The sequence below is a fragment of the Podarcis raffonei genome, chromosome 6 (assembly GCF_027172205.1).
Source record: "Podarcis raffonei isolate rPodRaf1 chromosome 6, rPodRaf1.pri, whole genome shotgun sequence".
In the NCBI taxonomy this organism is placed as follows: Eukaryota; Metazoa; Chordata; class Lepidosauria; order Squamata; family Lacertidae; genus Podarcis; species Podarcis raffonei.
The window spans coordinates 89,243,953-89,264,865 of NC_070607.1; the positions used below are offsets into that span (position 1 = coordinate 89,243,953).

Genomic DNA, 20,913 nt, shown 5'->3' on the forward strand with positions numbered 1-20,913 from the left:
AAATCGGTTCCAGAAGCGCTTGCAGCTGGGAGGCACCTGGCTTTCGAGCAAGAACACAAATGCAGCTCCAGAACACATGTCCTGTTTGACTGCTGGACATATTGTCATTTTGCTATTTCATGTTGATTGATTGCATATATATATATATATATATATATAGTTTTGTATTACTGTGCCATTCACCACTTTGAGAGCCTTGGGACCAAAACGGGTTATGTAAACAAACCATCACATGACCAAACAGCCGGCAGATGCTGGCCTCATAACATTCCTGAGAAAGGCGACACATTGCATCGTTTACTTATTATTATATATTTTTACTGTCAGGGACGCGGGGGGCAGGTTGCTGCATGCCTTAACCTAGTGCTCTTGGAGCTTTTTTGGCCTCGTTCACTAAGGGCACCATTTGCAAATACTGCTGCTCTTCAGCACAAGACAGCACAAATATTCTTGGGTCGGCCATAATGTAAAAGCCCTTTATTCAAAAACAGGAGCAGGAGGAACAACAACAACAGCAGCGTCGAAGTTTTATTCCTCCGTCCAATAACTGACGGGCGCTCGTTTTATAACGTGCGCGCGAGGGAGGAACAGGCCGCCCGTCACGTGACGCCCCAGCCGCGCGCCCCACCCACCCTGCGCGTTCCCCTCCCATTTCCCTCCTTCTGACCTTCTCCGCCCTCACCGGCCCCCCCCCCACCAACCCGTTTCCCTCGCGAGCCGTCCGACGCGCGCATTGTCAAGTGCGCTTGCGCGGCTCCGCCCTTCAACTCACCCCTCCCCACCCACCTCCGCACGCTCTCTCATCCCCCCTCTCTCTCCCCCCTCCCCTCACGCCGCCCGCCTGCCTCGCGCGCGCGCCCCTCTCCCCCAATCGCCGCTTTGCCTCCGGGGCTATAAAAGGAGCGGCCGGCCGGGGTTTCCTTCCTCAGTCCGCCGCAGCGGCGAGTGGCTCGGGCATAGCTGAGGAGAGGAATTGAGAAAGAGAGAGAGGGGGGAAAAAAGAGGTCGAGCTGCGGTAAACAATAAAGACGACGACGACGCCGCCGTGCTAACTCGAGCCTGGCTGCTGGGCCTTGGCTAAGCCAGCCGGTCCTGCGAGCGAGAGCGCTGGTCCCTGGCGGGGTGTCGGCCCGGCCGCCCTCAAGCCCAGACTTCTCCCGCGCCTGCCCTGCGGCGCCCCCCCCCCCCACCGAGGCCCGCGGCCGCCCAGCCCGGCGACGCCATGAGCTCGGGGACGCCGTACATCGGGAGCAAAATCAGCCTCATCTCCAAGGCGCAGATCCGCTACGAGGGCATCCTCTACACCATCGACACCGACAACTCCACCGTCGCCTTGGCCAAGGGTGGGTAGGGGGCCGACGAAGACCCCCCTCACAAGCCGCGTGGGGGGGGGGGCGAGCGCGCGTGCCCGTGTGCGCGGGTGGGCGTGAGGGAGAGAAGGAATAAAAGGGGGCTTGGGTGGGGGGTGGGTTGGGGGGCGCCAGGAGAGGCGGTGGGTGGGGCCCCCATCCTCTTGCTCTTCTCCACCCCCCCCCACAAGGAGAGAAGCGGGTCCGACGTCGGAAAAGTCGCGTTACCTCGAATTCCTTTCTTTTTCCTTTCTTCCCCCCTCCCTCCCTTCCTCCTCCCTCCTCCAGCGTTTTCCTTTCTTTCATTTGCAGGGGGTGCGGTTTGAGGTCTGCCTTCGGCGGGGGGAAGGAGGGAGGCAGCTGAGCTTTAAAGGGGGCGTGTGCCTCCCAAATAGTCCTAATTTGTTTGCTCGGCAGTGGGGTTTTTTAAAAAAAAATGGAAGAGAGGAAAGAAAAACAGCAACCCAGAAAAACATGGCTACTCATAGATGGAGGAGCTGCTGTTGCTGCTGCTCTTGAAATTGAGGTTGAAGGGCCTGGTGGGAAGCTGGAAGGAGAGGTAGGCAATTGGGGTGGAGAGCAACGCTCCAGCCTCCTTTGCAAAACAGTCTTTGCTTCTTTTCCTCCCCATTCGCCCCCCCCCCCCGTCTCCCCACGGAGAGGCTGTAAATGGCTTGCTTGCAGTACTGCCTTTTCTTTTCTTGCAAACCCCGTGGTGCTATAAGAGAAAAGAATGCAGAGTTGATATTTATACACTTTGCCATTAGTGGGGAAGATTGCAAATTGCAAGCCAGACAGCGCAGGGGGGTGGATGTCTGGACAAGGGAAGAGGGTGCCTTAATCATGAGGGCCTTGGGGGTTTTTCGTTTCTTTTTAAACTGTGTGTGTGTGCATGTTTCCCAGGCTCTTAGCTAGACTTGTGCCTAGGTAGCAAAAGGATCCCCTTGCATGCTGCATGCTTTGTTCTTCAATACAAGTAAGGAATATAATCTTGGGATACCTGCATCTTCTACCCCTATAGGACAGCCTTTCTCAACCTTGGGACTACATCTCCCATCATCCCCAGCTAGAAGGGACCAGTGGTCAGGGATGATGGGGTTTGTAGTCCAACAATATCTGGAGACTGAAGGTTGAGAAAGTCTGTTCTATAAAAACAGCCTTTGTAGATGCTGCAACTCCTTACGACACACTTCCTACCTCTTGCTGTTTCTCACAGAAGAGTAGGCGAGCTTCTTAATTCTACTTGCATAGGCGTCCTGCTGACTTTGAAGAGAAAGATGAACAAACTGGAGGCCTTAAGTTGCATACTCTCTGAATAACTTTGGCAGCTGCCTTTTTCTAGTCTTCAAAGCTCACTTTATGGGAAAATTTTCAGTTCCTATATTTTTCTGTGGAAAATTTCCCCATATTTAAAAATGTGGTGCTTTGTGAGAATAGATAGGAGAAATTTGATGCCATCTACATTGCACAGTTTCAGTGTTGTGAAACTTCTTCAGGAAGCAGGGCCGGTTTGGGGAAAAAATCTATGTGCAATACCCATTCTCATGTTCTGGTTATCTGTAAATTGCTGGAAGGAAAGTACACATCATCTAAACATGTTGAATCGGATTCAGATTGGTTTAGGGCATAGGTAAATCAGGAGTGAACATTTTATGGAAAACCCACATTACCAGGAGGAGAATGTGTTCTGCAGCCTTTGTAGCTTCTATATGTAGGTTTTGTTATTGTTTAGTCATGTCCGACTCTTCGTGACCCCATGGACCAGAGCACGCCAGGCACTCTTGTCTTCCACTGCCTCCTGCAGTTTGGTCAAACTGGACTTATTCTGGAAAAGTGTGCCTCAAAATCCAGGTCTCTGAGGGTATGCTTGGGAAAAGATGGTCTTTGCAGCTTCATTTCATCCACTTTGGTCTCTGGATTGTCATTTTCTCTTCCTGTCCTATCTTGTCGTCTAGTCTAGTCTCCTGTAAAATGCCAAGTATGTAAGGGCACTACTCTATTCACCTGGAGGCCCTCATGTCTTTGACTTGGGAAAGATACGTGGTTCATATTTTCTTTCTCACCTCACTACTTTTGAGAGCCAGGGAAATGTCTCCATGTTTCCCCTTCACTTAATGGGTTGGGGTGCCCCTGTATTCCTTTTGAGCTTTAATAGCATGGGCCTGGAAAGCTTCTCTGGGGCCTTTGCCTTGATAATGATGAAAGTGACCTAGGTTCCTGCAGCTGATGTCTGAGGGGCTGCTTTGCCTCCTCCTATCCCCTAAAGCATTTTGTTGTGTTATTTTCAATTTCTCCAGCTTTTGGAATCTGTAAATGGAAAAGGAGATTGTAGGTTGTTGCAGGTGATTGGCACACTAGGTGGCACAGGCATTTAGCTTGTGGGTCATGCCTTGGGGTGGCCCCAGCTTCATCCCTTTTCTTTCTTGGTAAGAGACAGTTATACCACGTTGAAGACAGCTTTCCTCTTAGCAAGGTCTCTGAAAGCCTTTCTTCTCGCAAAGGGAATTCCCTTCCTCCCTGCTTATTCCATTTTGTTTGGAGGCTTCACCCCTTGATTTTTTCTTTTCTTTTCCCAACACCTGTAAAGAAAACGGGTTTGTTCGTTCCTTGCATTTGTTTGGGCTTAGAACATCTTGGAGGCCAGTACTGGGCTGTCCACGTCTTTCATAAGGCATGGTATTCTCTGGAACATGATGTAGAAGTTAGCGCTAAGATTGTGTGCAACTGACAAGTGTTGGGGGGGGGGCTGATTCTACCCTGATTCTGCTGAGATGGTTAGTGGTGACCTGACTACAAACTGCCCAAGTCTCTAGGTTGAGGAAACAAGAAGACAGGCCTTGTAGATGGGCAGAATTGCATGTGTTCTGTTATGGCCTTGCCCCTTCATAGTCAGCTCCTGATGTATGTTTCTCTGCTGCTAGAGCCGAAGAAGAGAGCTTGACAAACCTGGCTGGGATGTGCAGGGTTTAATAGCTGGGTACCTGGCTGCACTGGGGGACGGACGGACAGTGAGCTGCATGTATACTCCATTCTACTTCAATTCCCCACCAGCTTCTTGGAGCAATGTATTCTCTTAATTAAAGAAATATGGTAGACCAGATGTTAGCCTTATGTTTTCTTGTCCAAGGCTAAGAAATCCCTTGTGTGTCTTAATACTAAAGCCCAGCAGCCAAGCAACAGGAGTATTTGGGGGAGGGGAAAATAAACTTTTTTTAGTGCAGCTTATCTGATACCTGATCTTGCTATGCTTGATTCAGGAGGGAGATGGCTGTCTGCAGCAGCCAGCCATTGTTCTCTTGTATAGCTTTGTATGCTGTCTGGCTTCCCTTACCTTGCAGGCAGTTGGAATGTAGCCCCACCTCCTTCAGCTTGTATGTCTGTCTCCTTTAAAGGTCCTCCATCCTGCTGCCTTGCACTGCTCCTGCCTCTTGCATCAGCCCACATAAAGTGTGATTGAGGACTGATTCTGCGTTCTTTATAGATTTGATATGCACTCAATTGTGAACTGCTGTCTTCTGCGTTTAGCTAAATATCAGGCTCTGTCTCCTCTCCAATTCCCTAGTATAGGATTAATACTCTTATGTGCATCTTGTTGAAACAGTAGCTGGCTGAAGCAGAGTCCTAGTCCCTCAGATCTGTTTATCAAAAGCAATGTGTTTCTGAATTAATAACACTTTGATTGACAGCATGCTTGTCTTTGTAGATGACACACAAGAACAAGCAGTTGTGTTTTGAACCTGAACTTAGGCTAGATTTTCTGAATTCCTTCTTGGTTTTAATTTAAGCCAGTTACTAGTCCTCATGGTGATAAAGAAACCATACATCCTAGGTAGTGTCTAGTTTAGGTCAGCAACTCATTTTTTTGCAAGAACATATTTTGAATATTGCATGGAATGAAGGGCAAGCAATTTGGATTCTCCTGAATATTCTTCTGCAGAGACAGGCAAAGGGCTCTGTAATATTTTCCTCTGCTGTTTGACCAGCAACAGATTCTTTGACTTGAGGCAGTGGATTTCCACACAGCACCACAAATCTAGGCAAATGGAAACGAACAAGTAAGGTGCTTAAGGAGAGAACTTGTGTCAAAAGTGTCTTGCAGTTAACACTGGACTACGTTAAAAGGAAATCTATAATACTCCTTTCTCTGCTTGCTAGTCTGGAAAAAGAAGCTCATGTGCTTAACAGAGGAGGGGCAGGCTGGATTTAGCTCCCCACTTCCTGCGCCATCAATTGTCTGTTCTTAATCTTTACATAGCAGGACCACAGCTTAGTAATAGTAGAGCACTGACTTTTTTTATGCGTAGGACACCCCGTTCAATCCTTAGTATCTCCAGTTAAAAGGATCAGGCATTGGATGATAGGGAAAATCTGTCTGAGGCTCTGAAGATCTGGCAGAGTAGACAACACTGAGCTAGATGGACAAATAGTCTGATCTGGCATAAGGCAACTTCCTATGTCCCTAGGGAGGCTTATCCTGGGCAACCTTTGCATTGTATTTTGGACATACCACGTTCACAACTTTCCATTGCGAAAATGCACCGCTTCTGCAGCACCAAGAAGTGTCTACAGATAATCCACAGCAGTGTTGCTGGTCACCACCTCCTGCTTCAAAAAGTCCTCAATATTGCCTACCTATGGTCAAGAAATCTTGGCTGGCTTTGTTAGTCTACTAAAATGTTAATTTGAATGACTGCCCAAGAGGGGGAGAACTGTGTCTTTCGGCATAAACGCTGAGCTAAAATGCAACAGGTGAGCCTGTGCCTTTCTCCACAGCTTAGAAGAGAGATGGGAGCTTATATCCCTATTGCGCTAAGACTCATACAGCAAGAAGTGTTGCAAGTATTTTTTGAGAATCAGTGTAGCATCAGTAAGAGCACATTTCATTTCTCTGTGCTTTTGAAGAAAACCTGGAAGAGGGTGTCCACATGCTGCTTCACACACAGAAGGGGCAGTGTCAGAAATCCCCCAGACATGTTTTGTGACTGTTGTGGGTCCAAATTAAGACCATGTGGAGATTTCTGTACACCAGGTTGGCAATTGACATCTCCATTTGGCTGGCCCCTTCAGCTCTCTAAAACAGGTAAGCAGAAGAGCTTATTTACTGCAGTTAAATCCTGGGCTTTTCTCCAAGGAGTACATGGTCTGTCCGTCCCCCCCAGTTAATTCCATAACGACCCTCTGAGGGTAGGTTAGGAGGCTGCGACTGGCTCAAGGTCACCCAGTGAGCTTCATGACGGTGGAGATTTGAACTCTGATCTCACAGGTCCTACTCTGACACACTAACCACTACACTACATTAGCTTCCTAGAGTATATCTGCTATGGGACAGCTATATCAATCAAGTAGGTCAATAAATACGGGGAAAGCAAAATGTCACTTAGATATGGATCTGAAATATTTTCCTTGAAGCTTGAATTTGTTCATTCTGGATTGTTACATTTCATGTTTTAATGTGTTGTAAACAGCTTTGCGATTTTCCCCCCTTCAGAATATAAGGCAGTGTAGAAATGAAAATAATACAAATAATTATTATTCCATGTGGCAGGGGGAAATGGCGCATTGACATTCCATTGTGGCAGCCGTAACCTAGGTTAAAGGTGCCATTTGGTGATTAGATTGTATATCTGAGTTTCTAGCACTGAGAAACAGAGAAACACAACACTTAGCAGAACAAAACATACTTACCAATATAAGTTGGTGTGAATATATGGATCCTTGATACCAACATAATCCCTTGAGCAGACTTAATTTTGGGCCTACACAAATACAGCATTTCTTGACCTATGCTTACGGTAGTAGAGAAATTTTATACTCCACATATGCCCCTGCTCATATTTTTAATTCCTATATCAATAATACCATTGGCAGCTGGCAGAGAATTATGCACCAACATTTTGTTATATTTTTATCTTGTTGTTTCTTCAAGAAGCTCAGAATGGTGCTGACTTTTATATCTTCAAAAAAAACCCTGTGACATCCACTATGCTGTGTGTGACCAGCCCTAGGTCGCCCAGTGAACTTCATGGTTGAGAAGATAAAACTCATGCTGTTTTAGCTGGTCATAGAAGCCTAAAATTGTAAACTTGGAAGGGACAATGAGTGTCGTCTAGTCCATCCCCCTGCAATGCAGGAATATCAACTATAGCATCCATGAAGGAAAGTCTTCCATCTTCCAAGGGAGTCCATTCCACTGTCAAGCAGCTCATACCATCAGAAAGTTCTTCCTGATGTTTGGTTGGAATCTCCTGGTATCTTGGAAGACATTGGTTTGGGTTCTACCCTCTGGAACAGGAGAAAACAAGCGTGCTCCATGTGACAGCCATTTAGATATTTGAAGATGGTTATCATATCCTGTCTCCTGTTCAAGCTAAACATACCCATTCCTCATAAGGCTTAGTTTCAAGACCCTTCATCATCTTGGTAGTTCTCCTCCTCTCCTCTAGCTTGTCAATATCCTTAAATTGTGGAGCCCAGAACTGGACACAGTGTGGTCCGACCAAGAAAGAAGAGAGCAGGACTAAGTATTGGTACTTCCCTTGATCTGAAGCTGCCTAAAATAACATTAGATCCCCCCCCCACCATATCACACTGTACTCTTAAGGCTTTTCAGCTTCCTGCTCAGTCTCATAGTTCCTTGGTTTACATCAAAGGCTGTGTCCGGCAATATCGTTTGTATCCACAAGAATCGGAAGGAAGAGGTTATGGTCAGTGGGCTTTATAAGACTTGGCAACTTCGGTCACATGAACCTTTGCACCTGGAAGACAGGACACCTCCTGTGACGTCCAGTTTCCTCCGCACACTGCTGCCTCTGTCCTCCGCAGTATGGAGTCACTTACTACCACCACAGGTCTCTACCTACTCTGGGGAGTGGCAGGAATTGCTATGTATGCTGTAACTTCCACAGCCACCTCGGTGTATTCTGAGTTCTGCAACTGCTATCCTTGCTCCTCTGGCCCAGAATCTGTGTCTGAGATGAGGGCATTGAATCAATTTTTACAGCTCCAGTGGCACAGCATGGCTCCTGACAAGTCCTGCTTCTGTGTGTCATGTTCCTCCAGGGGTTTGTCTCCAGCAGTGGGCAATCTTCCTCCTCTCTGGGGGCCCCCCATCTGTGTCGCTGTTCCATGACGGTCTACTCTGCTCTAAGCTTGCACTTGCTGCAGGTGTAATTGTTTTGCACATTCTCGGGCAGGAAGACAAACATGGCAGGTCGCTGCAGCAGCTCCTCCGCCGTCCATGTCTCTTGGTCCTACAGACAGCGCAATACTGCACTCTGGGCCATCCTCACAAACAACCCTGTGTACAAGTCCTTGTCAGGAGCTCCCAGAGGCTGCGGTCAGCTAAATACAAAGGTTTTCCCCTAATAGTTTGGAGCTTTTATTGTTGGCAACACAGCTACCTTTACTTTGTTTTCTCTGATTGAATCATTTTAGTCCTTGCTGCAGTTGCTACTGTTCTGCCTTGTTCTCTGATCACTAGTAGCCAAGCAAAACACACCTCTTCTATCTCTGAGGCTCCAGTCTCAGTTCTCAGCTCTGCCTGCTATCTGCAGCCAAGGATATAGAAACCAAGTTCTCACTGTCTCCCAAAGAAGGGATTCTTTCTCAGTAAGTTGAAGTGGGAAGAAGACTGCCCAGTATTGGCTTAGTTAGAAGACTTGTGCATAGTTCTGGATGCTAGAGTGAGGAGTATCATGAACATGTAAATAGAGCCCTGACAGCCTTAATCCTGTTCGCAGCATCATATTTATGTAAATGGGAAGCCTGCCAATAGCTGCATCGGAAGCTTAACACAACTATCTGGAAAATGCTGAATTTATTCAGCTCACTCCAACATAAATGTAACTGATCTGTAAAAGGGAAACTTGGTACTATTAAAACATGTGTAAAACATTATTGGTTGGGTTCACAAATGTGTTCATGCTACAACCCTCTGGCATTTTTGAAGGTCTGGTTTGAGGACAAGTGTTCTAGAGAAACTGTTCTATCTCTTGGCTGCTTGAGAGACTCCCTTTAAAAAATTACCCTTTGCTTCCTTTAAATCATTGTGACCTGGTGGACTTACCAACACAACTTTTTATATTCCTGTGCCCTTTCTGCTGAGATGGGAGAGGCTTGAATTTAAGGGAGAATGAAGTGATAGATGTCTTGTACGACTCTGTTAATGCTTTCTGTCCCACCCCCTTCTCTCCTGCCTCTTAACTGAGCTGCCTTTTAACCCTGTGCTATGGTCTCATTACCGCTCTACAAATTACTGGGGAACACAAATCCTGTGCGTTGAAATGTGGACTCAATTTGACTAAATTGCTGAGCCAGGCTTGCTTGTACAAAGCAAACAATGGGATTATATAATATAATAATAATTTATTATTTATACCCCGCCCATCTGGTTGAGTTTTCCAGCCACTCTGGGCGGTTCCCAATTGAGTGTTAAAAACAACACAGCATTAAATATTAAAAACTTCCCGAAACAGGGCTGCCTTCAGGTGTCTTTTAAAAATAGGCTAGCTGCTTATTTCCTTGCCATCTGATGGGAGGGCGTTCCACAGGGTGGGTGCCACTACTGAGAAGGCTCTCTGTCTGGTTCCCTCTAACCTACTTGCAATGAGGTAACCACCAGAACGCCCTCGGCGGTGGATCTCAGGAGCTGAACGATGGGGGTGGAGACGCTCCTTCAGGTATACAGGGTTGGGGAACCTGTGGCCTTTCAGAAGTTTGTGGGCTGCTGTCCTGGCCATTGACCAGTCTGCTTAGAGCTGTTGGGAGCCTGCAAACACCTGAAGGTTCCCCATCTGTGTTCTAGAACCTTGACAAATGTTGTTGTCCTTGATACTAAAGACTGATCTCCTTTCCAGTATTTCCGAGTGATTTATATTTTAGAAAGCTAACAAATACACAATGAATTAACAATCAATAGATCAGAATTCAAAGTAATAAAATGCCTCTTCAGGATTTAAAGGCCTTGGGGGGGTGTCTTTGCCTGGAGTGAAAAAGATACTGATAAAAGAGTGGGTATTGGAGGAATAGTAGTTGCATATTCAGAGGATTTCCATCCATTCCTCTGTAGTAGAGTTTTGCAACAGCCAGTTTGTAGTCCTGCTCTATAATGCAGTGCAAACAAGGGGGAGTCAGGTGGTTTTCAGCATCAGTCACCACAAGTACCAAGAGCTGCTTGCACTGTAATTGTTGAAGGGAAGAGAGCTTGCCCCTTGGACAAATTAGGATGTAGCAGGCAAGGTCAGAACAGACGTCCCAGCTCCAGTCCTCAGAACTGTAGTTCAAGCAGATCAGGGAGACCCTGCTATCAAATGCGTTTCAAAAAGGCAATATAAAATGGCCTGTTGTCTTCCAAGTATTAACATTAGTACTTTTTCTTTAATGTTCAAAGTGCGCTCCTTTGGAACTGAAGATCGTCCCACAGACCGTCCTGCCCCTCCAAGGGAAGAAGTTTATGAATATATCATCTTTCGAGGTAGTGATATTAAAGATATCACTGTATGTGAGCCTCCAAAAGCGCAGCATAATCTCCCCCAGGATCCTGCTATTGTCCAGGTAAGTTATTTCATCTGAAACACCAGTGGTGGCTTCATCCAGCAGTTGAGCTTGTCTCTTAATTGAATTATCACTATTGGAGGTTTTTTTACATTTCCCTCTGGCCTTGCTGCCCACTGTCCCTCCTCTCCCAACCCACTTTGTGTGCATCTATAACTGAGGATTACAGTTCATGCATTTGAAGCGGGACTCTCATCCACAAAATCTTACTATGCCATAATATTTTTTAGTCTTTAAGATGTCACAAGATTGTTCTGTTTGTTTGGTATAGCAGACAAGCATGACAGCCCCTCTGTTTGTCATTTCTTAGACTCCAGTGAGGCTGTTCCCCCTATATTAAGAGTGTTTGTTCCTTTGCGCGTGCTAGCTCTCACCCCCCCCCCCAAAGCTATGATAGTGTAGCCCTCAATTCTGTCTCGTCCCCTTGTCTGGCTTTGTTTGCTGACAATCTGTGCATTGTAGCTGTTAACCTACAAGGACCTGTGCTATTTTGTAGTAGTGATGCTAAACATTCCAAATGTTAAAAAACAACTGTGCTGGCACTGAATATTTTTCTATTTCCTGTCCGTCTTCATTTTGCAGCCTATAACTTTATGCACTCCCCAGGGAGGTTCGCCTGGTGCCTTCATTATACACTTTTAGGCACCAGGCAAAAGCATTCCTCTTTAACCAGGCCTTTGGTTGATTGACACCCAATGCCCTATTAATATTTTTCTTGTTTGTGGGTGTGGGGTAGGGGGGTTATTGAGTTGTTTTTGTTTGCATTGATGTGTTTTGTTTTGTTTTTTCATATTATGTTTTTATCCTGTCAGCCTGTGACCTGTGGGTATAGGGTGGTGTACAAATTTAATAAATAATAATATAATATGGTGTTCTCTCATTTTGTAGTCTTCTCTGAGCTCTGCCTCAGCACCCTCCTTTCAGCCACACGTGCCTTACAGTCCCTTCCGAGGTATGCCACCCTACAGCCAGCTTGCTGCCAGCTCTTTAATTAGCCAGCAGTATGCAGCTTCCCTTGGTTTAGGTGAGTACTGTAACAATAAACTGATATGTCTGCCTGGGCTGTACCACTCCAGATTGCAGCTGGAGACTCGCAGGGAATGCTGTTCAGTTTCGAGCATGGAGGAGACTTCTGTATTGATTGGAGAGAGAAGAGGCTCTGAATGTTTTTGTTTTGTTTTTCTTCCCGTTGGGAAGCATTCCATCACGTGAGCCTCCTCCTGCTGTCTAAAGTGGACAGCCCAGACATTTGTTTACCACCTGCAGTGAGGGCTAAACTGAAGACGTATATTGTGTGTATTCCTCAGTTGTTAAAAGCACGTCTTTTCAGCAGCCCATGTCTTATTGGAATTAAGCTTGATTTCTTTGCTTTAGCTGCTGACTAGAAACAAGCTAGCTTTATGAATTGAATCTTGTAGGAGTCCTCCACCTTGGGAAAGGCCGCTCATTCTGTGGTGCAACAGACCGAACCTGGATCAGAGCTGATACCTTTGGACTAATCCCAGCTCATTCATAAACTCCTTGTGATTCCTCAGCTGTAAAATGAGAGTAAGGGTGTCATCTGATCACAGCGAGTGAGAAGAAACTGTACCGGGTTTTAAGAACGCTTAACTATATATTTTTTTCAGCAGTTAAGTTTCCAGCTTAACTGCTTTCCATTTATCAGCTGAAAATTGGAGAGGAGGAATCCAAGGCAGTATGTTTGGACAGTTGCTTCCATTTTAGGTGCTTATTAGCAATGTAGGTTATTTAAAGGCATTGATAGGCTGATTCCTAAGTTGTGTGATGCAGAATGTTCTTCTGGTACCAATATCTGTTTTGTTCCTGGTTAAATTCTCCCCAGTCTCAAAACTGTAATAACACACACAGATCTTGAGCCATCTTTCTTTCCCAACTCACCTGGATAACTCCTAGTGCCTTGTGTCTTATTGGTATCCCTCTTTGCTTTGTCTTTTCCCCTCCTGTCTTTCTTTTAGAGAAACTGGTAAGCCCTCCAGCATCAGCAGCTGCTTCCAGTCCTAGCACTTCTTCGTCTCCTCAGCCAGTTTCAGAGCCTGACTTGTCATCAGAGCCACACCTGCTGTCTTCTAAGGGTAACAGCAGCTTGAGGATTCCAAGTATTTGGAAGAACTGCATGGTGTTTTCAAAACCATTTTGTCTTTTAACCCCCCATTCTTGCTCCTGAACAGAGTTAACCTCAGCAAGGATTACAGCAGTAGTCTTTCTGAAAACCTTGGTGCATTTGCTTCTGCTCCAGGTATTTGATTGGTGGACGAAAAGGAGCTTGAGTTCTGGGTAGTGTTTTTAAATGTTGAGGCAGAACTAGCTAGAGGGAAGGCAGCTAGTGGCATAGGAGAAATCCAGTGAAATGTGGGGACCAGGAAGCAAAGGAGGCTGGACAGTGATCACTAGTTCAGAAACTCTTCCTTGAAGGCTGCATCATGGAGCTTCCGGAAGAGTGCCTGCAAAACTATGATGATCAGAAACGACAATGCAAATTGAAGTTCAAGGAATTGAACCTGTAAGCCTAGAATACTGACGGCTTATAGGACATGCATGACACCAAGCTGTTGTATAGCGGAATGTGTGACTGGCTGGCCTTGGATAAGATTTGGGCTACTCTTGTGGCCTTTTAAAATGTGTTGGTTTTGAGATTCTGGTTTGAGATTGTGCTACAAATATCGGATGCCAAGGTTTCACAAGAGGAGAGGACAAGTAACTGCTTGGGGGGCGGGGAGAGGGTGCCTGCTGGGAATGGCAATGTTGACAATGTTCAAAACTGCATGAAGGAATTTCTACTCAAAATTTCTACAGTAAAATTTGCCTGTGAGGGCTGCGTTGCATGTTATGCTTTGTGTGGCTACTAAGCTGTTCTCTTGCATGTGTCTTGTCCGTGGCTGTGCATTGTCTGTCCAGCTTGAGAACATAATTGACGCTAGGCAGGTTGCATTACCTTGGCATGAATTAACTTGGGCTTTTTTAGAACAGAGGTCTAAGGCTCTGCAAATGTCTCTCTTGGCTGCAAATCTAATCAAAACTGCTTTTCTGAATCAAGGATTCTGGGGAAGCTTATAGGGGGCTTGAGACTTAACAGTAGAAGCCGTCTGAATATCGTGCATCATACATTCAGGGGGATAGTGAGTTGTGACAGGTTTGTTGCAGTATTTCCACATGGAGGTAAGTTGTAGTTGGCTCCATCAGATTTTCCTCTGGTGATGCTCGAGTTTGCTTTTTAAGGGCTCTTCAATTAATAGTACGCATTGTCCCTTGGCTGCTTTAGCAAGAGGTTCAAATCTGCATTCTTAATAAAAACAATTTGGTCAAACTGCGCTGAGACTAAACTTTACACTGAAGTGTTTGGGTTGCGTTTTGGTGGCAATTTACCCTGCATAGTTGCTTTTAGTTACAGCATGATCTAGTCCCTAAATGCCATTGTAGTTCAAAGCTAAATATGCACAAGGGACAGTGCTGGAACATTTAATCTCAATTCTGGGAGGCAAGAGGGTGAGCTTTGTACGTTGGAACAACAGGACTATACAATCAACAAAAAAGAAAATTCTGCACCCAAACTACTATGTGTGCTTTTTAGTTCAAGAATGAAGGCTTTCAAAAGATTTTCACATTTTTGAGACAAACTTTGGTTTCCACTATCATTTTACGAGATTTTCTCACTGATAAGAGGTTTAAGTGGCGAGATGGAGTAACGAGTTTAGTACCTGTTGAGTGGCAGAGTTGTGCCACATGTCTGCTAGCTAATAAAACTCCTGCTGATTTTCTTTCCCTGCCCTGCAAAGATTCCAGACTTCACTGTGTCTGTCAACTTGGTTTCAAGCTATGTTAATACGGGTGAGACATTGGGAGCCATTTTCAGAAACAGGGATTTAGTGGAGACCCAAATACTTTATTGGAAATATAAAAAAGGTAAAGGTACCCCTGCCCGTACGGGCCAGTCTTGACAGACTCTTACTTATCTAGCAAAAATTATGTACCGCTTGATTGTAAGAAAATGTTTAGGCAGTTTGTATATTGGAAATATACAAACTGCCTAAACATTTTCTTACAATCAAGCGGTACATAATTTTTGCTAGATAAGTAAATAAAAAGCTCCACTCACGGTTCGTCTCTCTTCTGTACCATGAACAGCCATATTCTGCACCTTAACCAAAGAATAGTTCTTGTGGATTTGCTACTGCCGGGTAGCAGCGTGCCTTTGCGAGGGGAAAAGCCTGTTTAAGTTAGTACTTTTTCAGAGCAATGTGAGGTCCAAAGCACATGGAGAAGTGAAGGGCTGATAGGCTGCAGAAACCATGCAGGTGTGCTAGTTTGCTATGGATTATTGGCTACTAAGTACCTCTTTGAAATGTGTGCTTATGCATGAGGATCAGAACATGTGTAAACCATGTGGCTATGTAGAAGGCTAACATCTGTGATAATGCATGCAATTTAAACTAGTTGAACACTCCTGGTTGACACCGAGGGTGGGACATTTTGGACCTGTGGCCAATCGCTACCTTCCAGGCCTTGGGGCTCTTACCCAGGCCTTATCCCTCATTGGCCCTGTTCCACACCCTCCTTGAGTGTTCTTGTTTGGCTGGAATGGGCCCTTGAACTCGGATAATTTATGTAGCTTGCTTGTCTCAATGGAGAGGTGTGTTTGTGTAGAAACTAGTTTACAGTACAAGGTAAAAGTTACATTTTTCACTTCAGCCTGTGAGTACTCTCACTAAACATTTGCCTAGATTTCCGTCTGGGGCCATCTTGTTCAACCTGATAGCTGTCAGTTTGAATGCTTCTCAGTGGTGAATCTGACTTCCCAACATCAGTTAAAAGAAAATTTAGATTCTATATGTATTTTATTTCTATGCTATCACTCTCATTTCCTGGACTGGATTAAAACCAAGCCGCCATCTCTCCTGAACATAGTCTCAAATGCAGGAAATGTATTCTAGGTGAAGCCCCTTTTCAGCAGAACTTTCTGTTCCAAACTCTTTTGGCAGGATGTGAGACTAGTTCCAGTTCAGAACTACTACCGTGAATCCTGACAATTCCTTGGTTTCCCCACAGGAGCTGCTTTTCCATCAGTTCATTCAGTGCGCAAAAGTCCCATGGTGGAGCAGGCTGTTCAGACGGGCCCCATTGAAAACTTGAATCCCAAAAAAGCTCCTCCAATCAAAGTCATTCCGGCGGTCCAGCGGAACATGCGCCAGATTCCACAAAGTAACAAGACAAGTGGTACAGAAATGCTTTCTTTCAGAAATATGTCAGCACTGTTAAAACCAGGTCTGAAGTCTGCTTCAGCTAGCATCTGCTGATACCGTTCAGCTTGTTGGTTTATATTGTTGAGTTGAATAGACTTTCTTATTTTGCCTTAGATACAGTTGAGCCAGCGCCTGTTCAAATGCAAGGGCAAGTGAATGATGAGAATAGAAGGCCTCAGAGGAGGAGATCAGGTATGTTACCTGACTGTAGATTTTTCCACACTGAATCGCCTTCCTGTGTGTTGCTTCTGTATGTGTAAGATTGGGCAGAAGAACATGGATTAATGCACCACTGTTTCTAGAGGACTAGAACAAAATGACATTTGATAATGTCATGTGTAGAAAGGAAAGTATGTGGATAACTGGCAAATCACATCTTTGACCCACAAGACCCTGAGGTCTGTCTAGTTAACATGACTTAAGCAATCCAAAGCACAGACCATCGTCAGTCCATTTGAAAATGTCAAAATCCAAGTTGAAATTTCTTGAGTTATGAGCCAATTAGTATGCCTGAATGGCTACTCTAACTTCCAGTTACTTGAAAACTTCACAATAGCAGTTCAGTAGCACAAGGTCTCACTGTGTTACAGCTTTAATTGAGAAGGGGCATGAATTGTTGAATCCTAGAAGTTCATGAATGGGTAAATTCAAATACTGGGTGATCTGGTGCTACACACCAGCATTACACTCATAGGCATTCAAGCAGCAAATAGCCAGAGCAGCTGGGCTGCTATAATTGTCTCCACAACAGAAGTATAATGACAGGTGTAGCATCACTCCATGATCACATGCAAGGAACCTGGCCTGTCTAGAGCCAGGGAAACTCAAGTTAGGAAGTATTCTTCTACTTCTTTTCAGGAAACAGGAGAACCAGGAATCGCTCCCGAGGGCAGAATCGACCCACTACCGTGAAAGAGAATACAATAAAGTTTGAGGGCGACTTTGACTTTGAAACTGCAAATGCGCAATTCAACCGAGAAGAGCTGGACAAAGAATTCAAGAAGAAGCTCAATTTTAAAGGTTTGCAAGTTCGCTAATGTGTGTTCTTGTTGTGATCTGGATGCCAGTTCCTCCAGAAATGGGTGAAGGGCTGAGGACAAATGGCAACGTGGCTTGTTCATTGCGCACGAATGTGTTTTTCCAGATGAGAAAGTTGAGGCAGGAGAAGAAAAGGGGGAGCCTGCTGTGGCTGCTGAGAATTGCGATGGCAATGCAGATGAAGAACTCCTAGGCCCCAACTGCTACTATGACAAATCCAAGTCTTTCTTTGACAACATCTCATCAGAACTGAAACAAAGGTTAGTTACTCATGGATCTTAGAACCTCCGCTTTATAGATTCATTGGCTTTCTAATCATAGTCATCAGAAGTCCACGGTTCTGTTCATTTGGGCATCCCTTCCCCCACCCTCCCTGGTCAGGGAGCTTGTGCTATATCAGCTTGTGAAGTTGATCTGAGTCTGAATGTTCAAAATCATCATCGTTATCATATTGAAGAATAAATTGGTACTCTGTCCTTAACTGTGCACATCATTAAAGGGAATGGTTTGCAACACCATCTTGGGAAAAACATGTACAGTGGTACCTCGGGTTAAGTACTTAATTCGTTCTGGAGGTCCGTTCTTAACCTGAAACTGTTCTTAACCTGAAGCACCACTTTAGCTAATGGGGCCTCCCGCTGCTGCCACACCGCCGGAGCACAATTTCTGTTCTCATCCTGAAGCAAAGTTCTTAACCCGAGGTACTATTTCTGGGTTAACGGAGTCTGTAACTGGAAGTGTATGTAACCCGAGGTACCACTGTATTATGATTGGGAAAACTGGTCCTTTGTTCCTTAGTTCAAGGCGTACAACGTGGGCCGAAGAACGGAAGCTCAACACAGAGACGTTTGGTGTGTCTGGGCGGTTTCTCCGTGGCCGCAGCTTTCGTGGGGGATTTCGTGGCGGAAGGGGGTCTGGAGCTGTGCGGCGAAGTCAGGCTCCTCCCAGAGTGGGCACTGGAAGAGTGTGAACCTTGCAGGCAAGCTGTAAAATTAAATTATCTTTGATTCTGGGTCTGGAGTGCTTTGGGTCATTCTCTGTATCAAGTAAATCAAATTGTCTACCTGGTAAAATGAATTTGTCCATTGGAACCAGCCAGTTCAGGATCTTCATGGCAGTGAAAGTCAGGAAACTGTTTCTGTAGAGCTGTATTTGCCCTGTGATTTCTTTGGAGAAAGGATAATAAAATGCAGGTTCTGGCTCAGCTCTTGGCGTTAAGGGAAGCATGACATAGAAGCAGCTCTCTGCTGTCTATGTTTCTAACCTGCTCCTAGAGAACCAGGTTGGGAGGCAATAGGGAAAATGTACTCATGGAAATGTAAAATGCCTGTTTTTCTTTCTGTTGTCCAGGTTCTCAAGCGTGTTCTGTTACGATGTGTACATAGGAAGGAGGTAACAAGCAGACCTGCTGCACTTAAAACATGGGTGAATGGAGTGATATGTCCAGAAGCTTGTACTCCTGACGGCACTGCTGCTTCTGTGTCAAAGCAGGATTGGCGCACTGGAGCAACTTGGACAAAGATGCGTGCTCACTAACCACCTATACCAGGAGTCTCTTCTTTTTTTTCTTTAAGGTAGCACAAGTTGCTTCTAGGTTCCAAAGGCTGCTATAGCTGAACACACAGAACACCTAATCTGTTCCCTGAAGGAGATGAGACAATTCTAAATTCTTCAAAAAGCGAACCAAAGCTTGTTTGAAACCAGCAACCTCTTAATCTGTGGAACAAAGATTCTGCTGGTCTCCTTCCTTCTGTTGTTTCTGATTTCTTTTTGTCTTTTCACCATTCACCCTCCAGGTTGAAACAAATCATTTTGATGTCTAGAAACGAGTTGTAGTGCAACAAGTTGTATGTAATGCGGTGATGGGAATTGTCGCTGATCATGTATCTGTAATTCTGGGTTCACCACGTAAATGTATAGTTTCTATGGGGGACTGTACAACAAATTTTCTTGAGGTGCTGGTCACCCCTCCTGTAGGAATGCTAAGCAACTAAGCTGGCCAATGGCAAGTGCCGTTCTCCAGCCCCCTCCCAATATTAGCCTCCTCCTCCTCCCATGCTGCAGTGAAGCTTTCTCCATGTGAGGAAGGCTACACATTATGGGATACCCATGCAGCAACTCTTAAAGGAGATTTGAGATTTTACCCCACCCTTACTTAAAGGGGGAAAAAAAGTTTAAGCTTTTGGTTAATAGTCCTTTTCTTGGAGAAAGAGCAATACATGCTTTGTATTCTTGGAACACGAGTAGGACTTTGAATCCTCAAAATGGGGAAGGGGAACCTAAATGGAACTTGGGAAACCAGCATGTTCCAAGTCCGTCAACCGATTCCCTCTTTCCCAAACTCTGTAAATAGTTCAGGCCTTTTTTTGTTTTTAAAAAGATTTTTTTGGGGGGGTTGAAAGGTGGGTAAGGAGGGATTATAAACTCTTGCATGAAAGTGGGTTAAGCCTGTAGTAATAGGCATGTGTCCCTTTTTGTTAGCTATAGGAATGTTTTGTTAAAAGGCCTCTTTTGGGTGCCATTTATTCTCTCCCACCCTGTTTCATGGCTAGCTTTTTCAGTTCCTCCCTAGGTCATGCATTCACTTACGTTGTTATAAAAGCTTGGGTTTATTTTGTAGGCCTTTATCATGGGCTGCTTTATGGAGTCATGTAAATTGTAATTACAAATAAACATGTAAATGTTTAATCCTCGTTTGGTTGGCTAACAGTTTTCTGCAAGGTTTTTGCTTCATCAGCGTGTCTTGACAGTACTAGCAAAGCTTGCTAACCATGGATGAGAGCTGGCTTCATGCCAACCCAAAGTAATGATGTTCAGGTTTAAGCAGCTGTTGAATTTAAGAAGCTGAGAGGAATAGAGAAGTTGGTAGAGTGGGCCATTGGGGACGTTGCAGCACGCCCCATTTCTAGGAAGATAGCTCCCCTCCTGGTGAGAGAATGTGGGACATGGGGGAAGGAGAATATCCCTCTGAGAAAGAGGGAAATGATGCCTTGGATGATGACCCACTATCTTCCCATGCCAATGATTCTTCTTCAGGGAGTAGAGATCTTGGTAGTGTGATTCAGTCACTGGGAACATAGAAAGTTGGGTGTGTGAAATGTATACAGACTGGAGGGTGAATTACCTTCCTGTCACGATGGTTGTGGTTGTCACACTGCCTAGTGCTAGGAAGGAGCCAATAGTCATGGTGCACATTGGCATGCCTGAGATCATGGAAGCAAGTTAGGTTGCTAGGTAGGATGTTGAAACCAGGACATCCAAGGTAGCTCTTCTCTGAAATGCTGCTTCTCCCCCCCCCCCCGAATGCAGCACCAGATAACACAGGCAGAGCTTTATAGTCTCAAAAGTGTGAATGAGACACTGATTTTGGGAAGAGGGGTTTGGATTTCGTAGGCACTGGAAGAGCATTTGGGGACAAACCGGGCCTATACAAAAGGAGTGGGTTCCACTTAAACCTGGATGGAAGCCAACTGATTGCTGGTGGGAGGAGAGGAAAGCCAACAGGAGCCCAGGTGGGTCTGGTTTGGAACAAATTGTCTGCCTGGGTTGATGAAAAAAAATGGTAATTTAGCTGGGTAAAGGTATAAACCTAGGCATTGAAAGTGCCAAATGGCAATTCAGAGGCCAAAGCACCGCAGGCCAAAACAACTGCCAAGAGAATCTGAAGAGAAACACTATATTAAAAAAACGCTAATGCTAGAAGCCTCCAAGCCAAG

General features: G+C 45.2%; 1 protein-coding gene across 3 annotated transcripts; it reads left to right on the forward strand.

Annotated features, from left to right (window-relative positions):
- The first annotated feature begins 847 nt into the window (after positions 1–847).
- On the forward strand, positions 848–19,885 carry LSM14B (LSM family member 14B). 3 transcript variants are annotated; one of them, XM_053394431.1, is made up of 10 exons: positions 850–1,343; positions 10,738–10,901; positions 11,790–11,925; positions 12,878–12,994; positions 15,966–16,133; positions 16,274–16,351; positions 17,018–17,179; positions 17,304–17,457; positions 17,996–18,176; positions 18,548–19,885. In XM_053394431.1, exons 1-9 carry the CDS (start codon positions 1,223–1,225, stop codon positions 18,165–18,167), a joined length of 1,272 nt encoding a protein of 423 aa, XP_053250406.1. In that variant the 5' UTR covers positions 850–1,222; the 3' UTR covers positions 18,168–18,176; positions 18,548–19,885. The 3 variants fall into 3 exon arrangements, with proteins under 3 accessions (XP_053250407.1, XP_053250408.1, XP_053250406.1); XM_053394432.1 differs by lacking the exon at positions 16,274–16,351 and having other exon boundaries at positions 848–1,343; XM_053394433.1 differs by lacking the exon at positions 12,878–12,994 and having other exon boundaries at positions 849–1,343.
- Positions 19,886–20,913: the final 1,028 nt, after the last annotated feature.

Bases quoted from the DNA above. Each gene is read 5' to 3' on its own strand.
- LSM14B (XM_053394431.1), top strand. From the start codon at position 1,223: ATGAGCTCGGGGACGCCGTACATCGGGAGCAAAATCAGCCTCATCTCC. The intron at 10,902-11,789 runs GTAAGTTATTTC...CTCATTTTGTAG, and splicing joins AGGATCCTGCTATTGTCCAG to TCTTCTCTGAGCTCTGCCTC. The intron at 16,352-17,017 runs GTATGTTACCTG...ACTTCTTTTCAG, and splicing joins GCCTCAGAGGAGGAGATCAG to GAAACAGGAGAACCAGGAAT.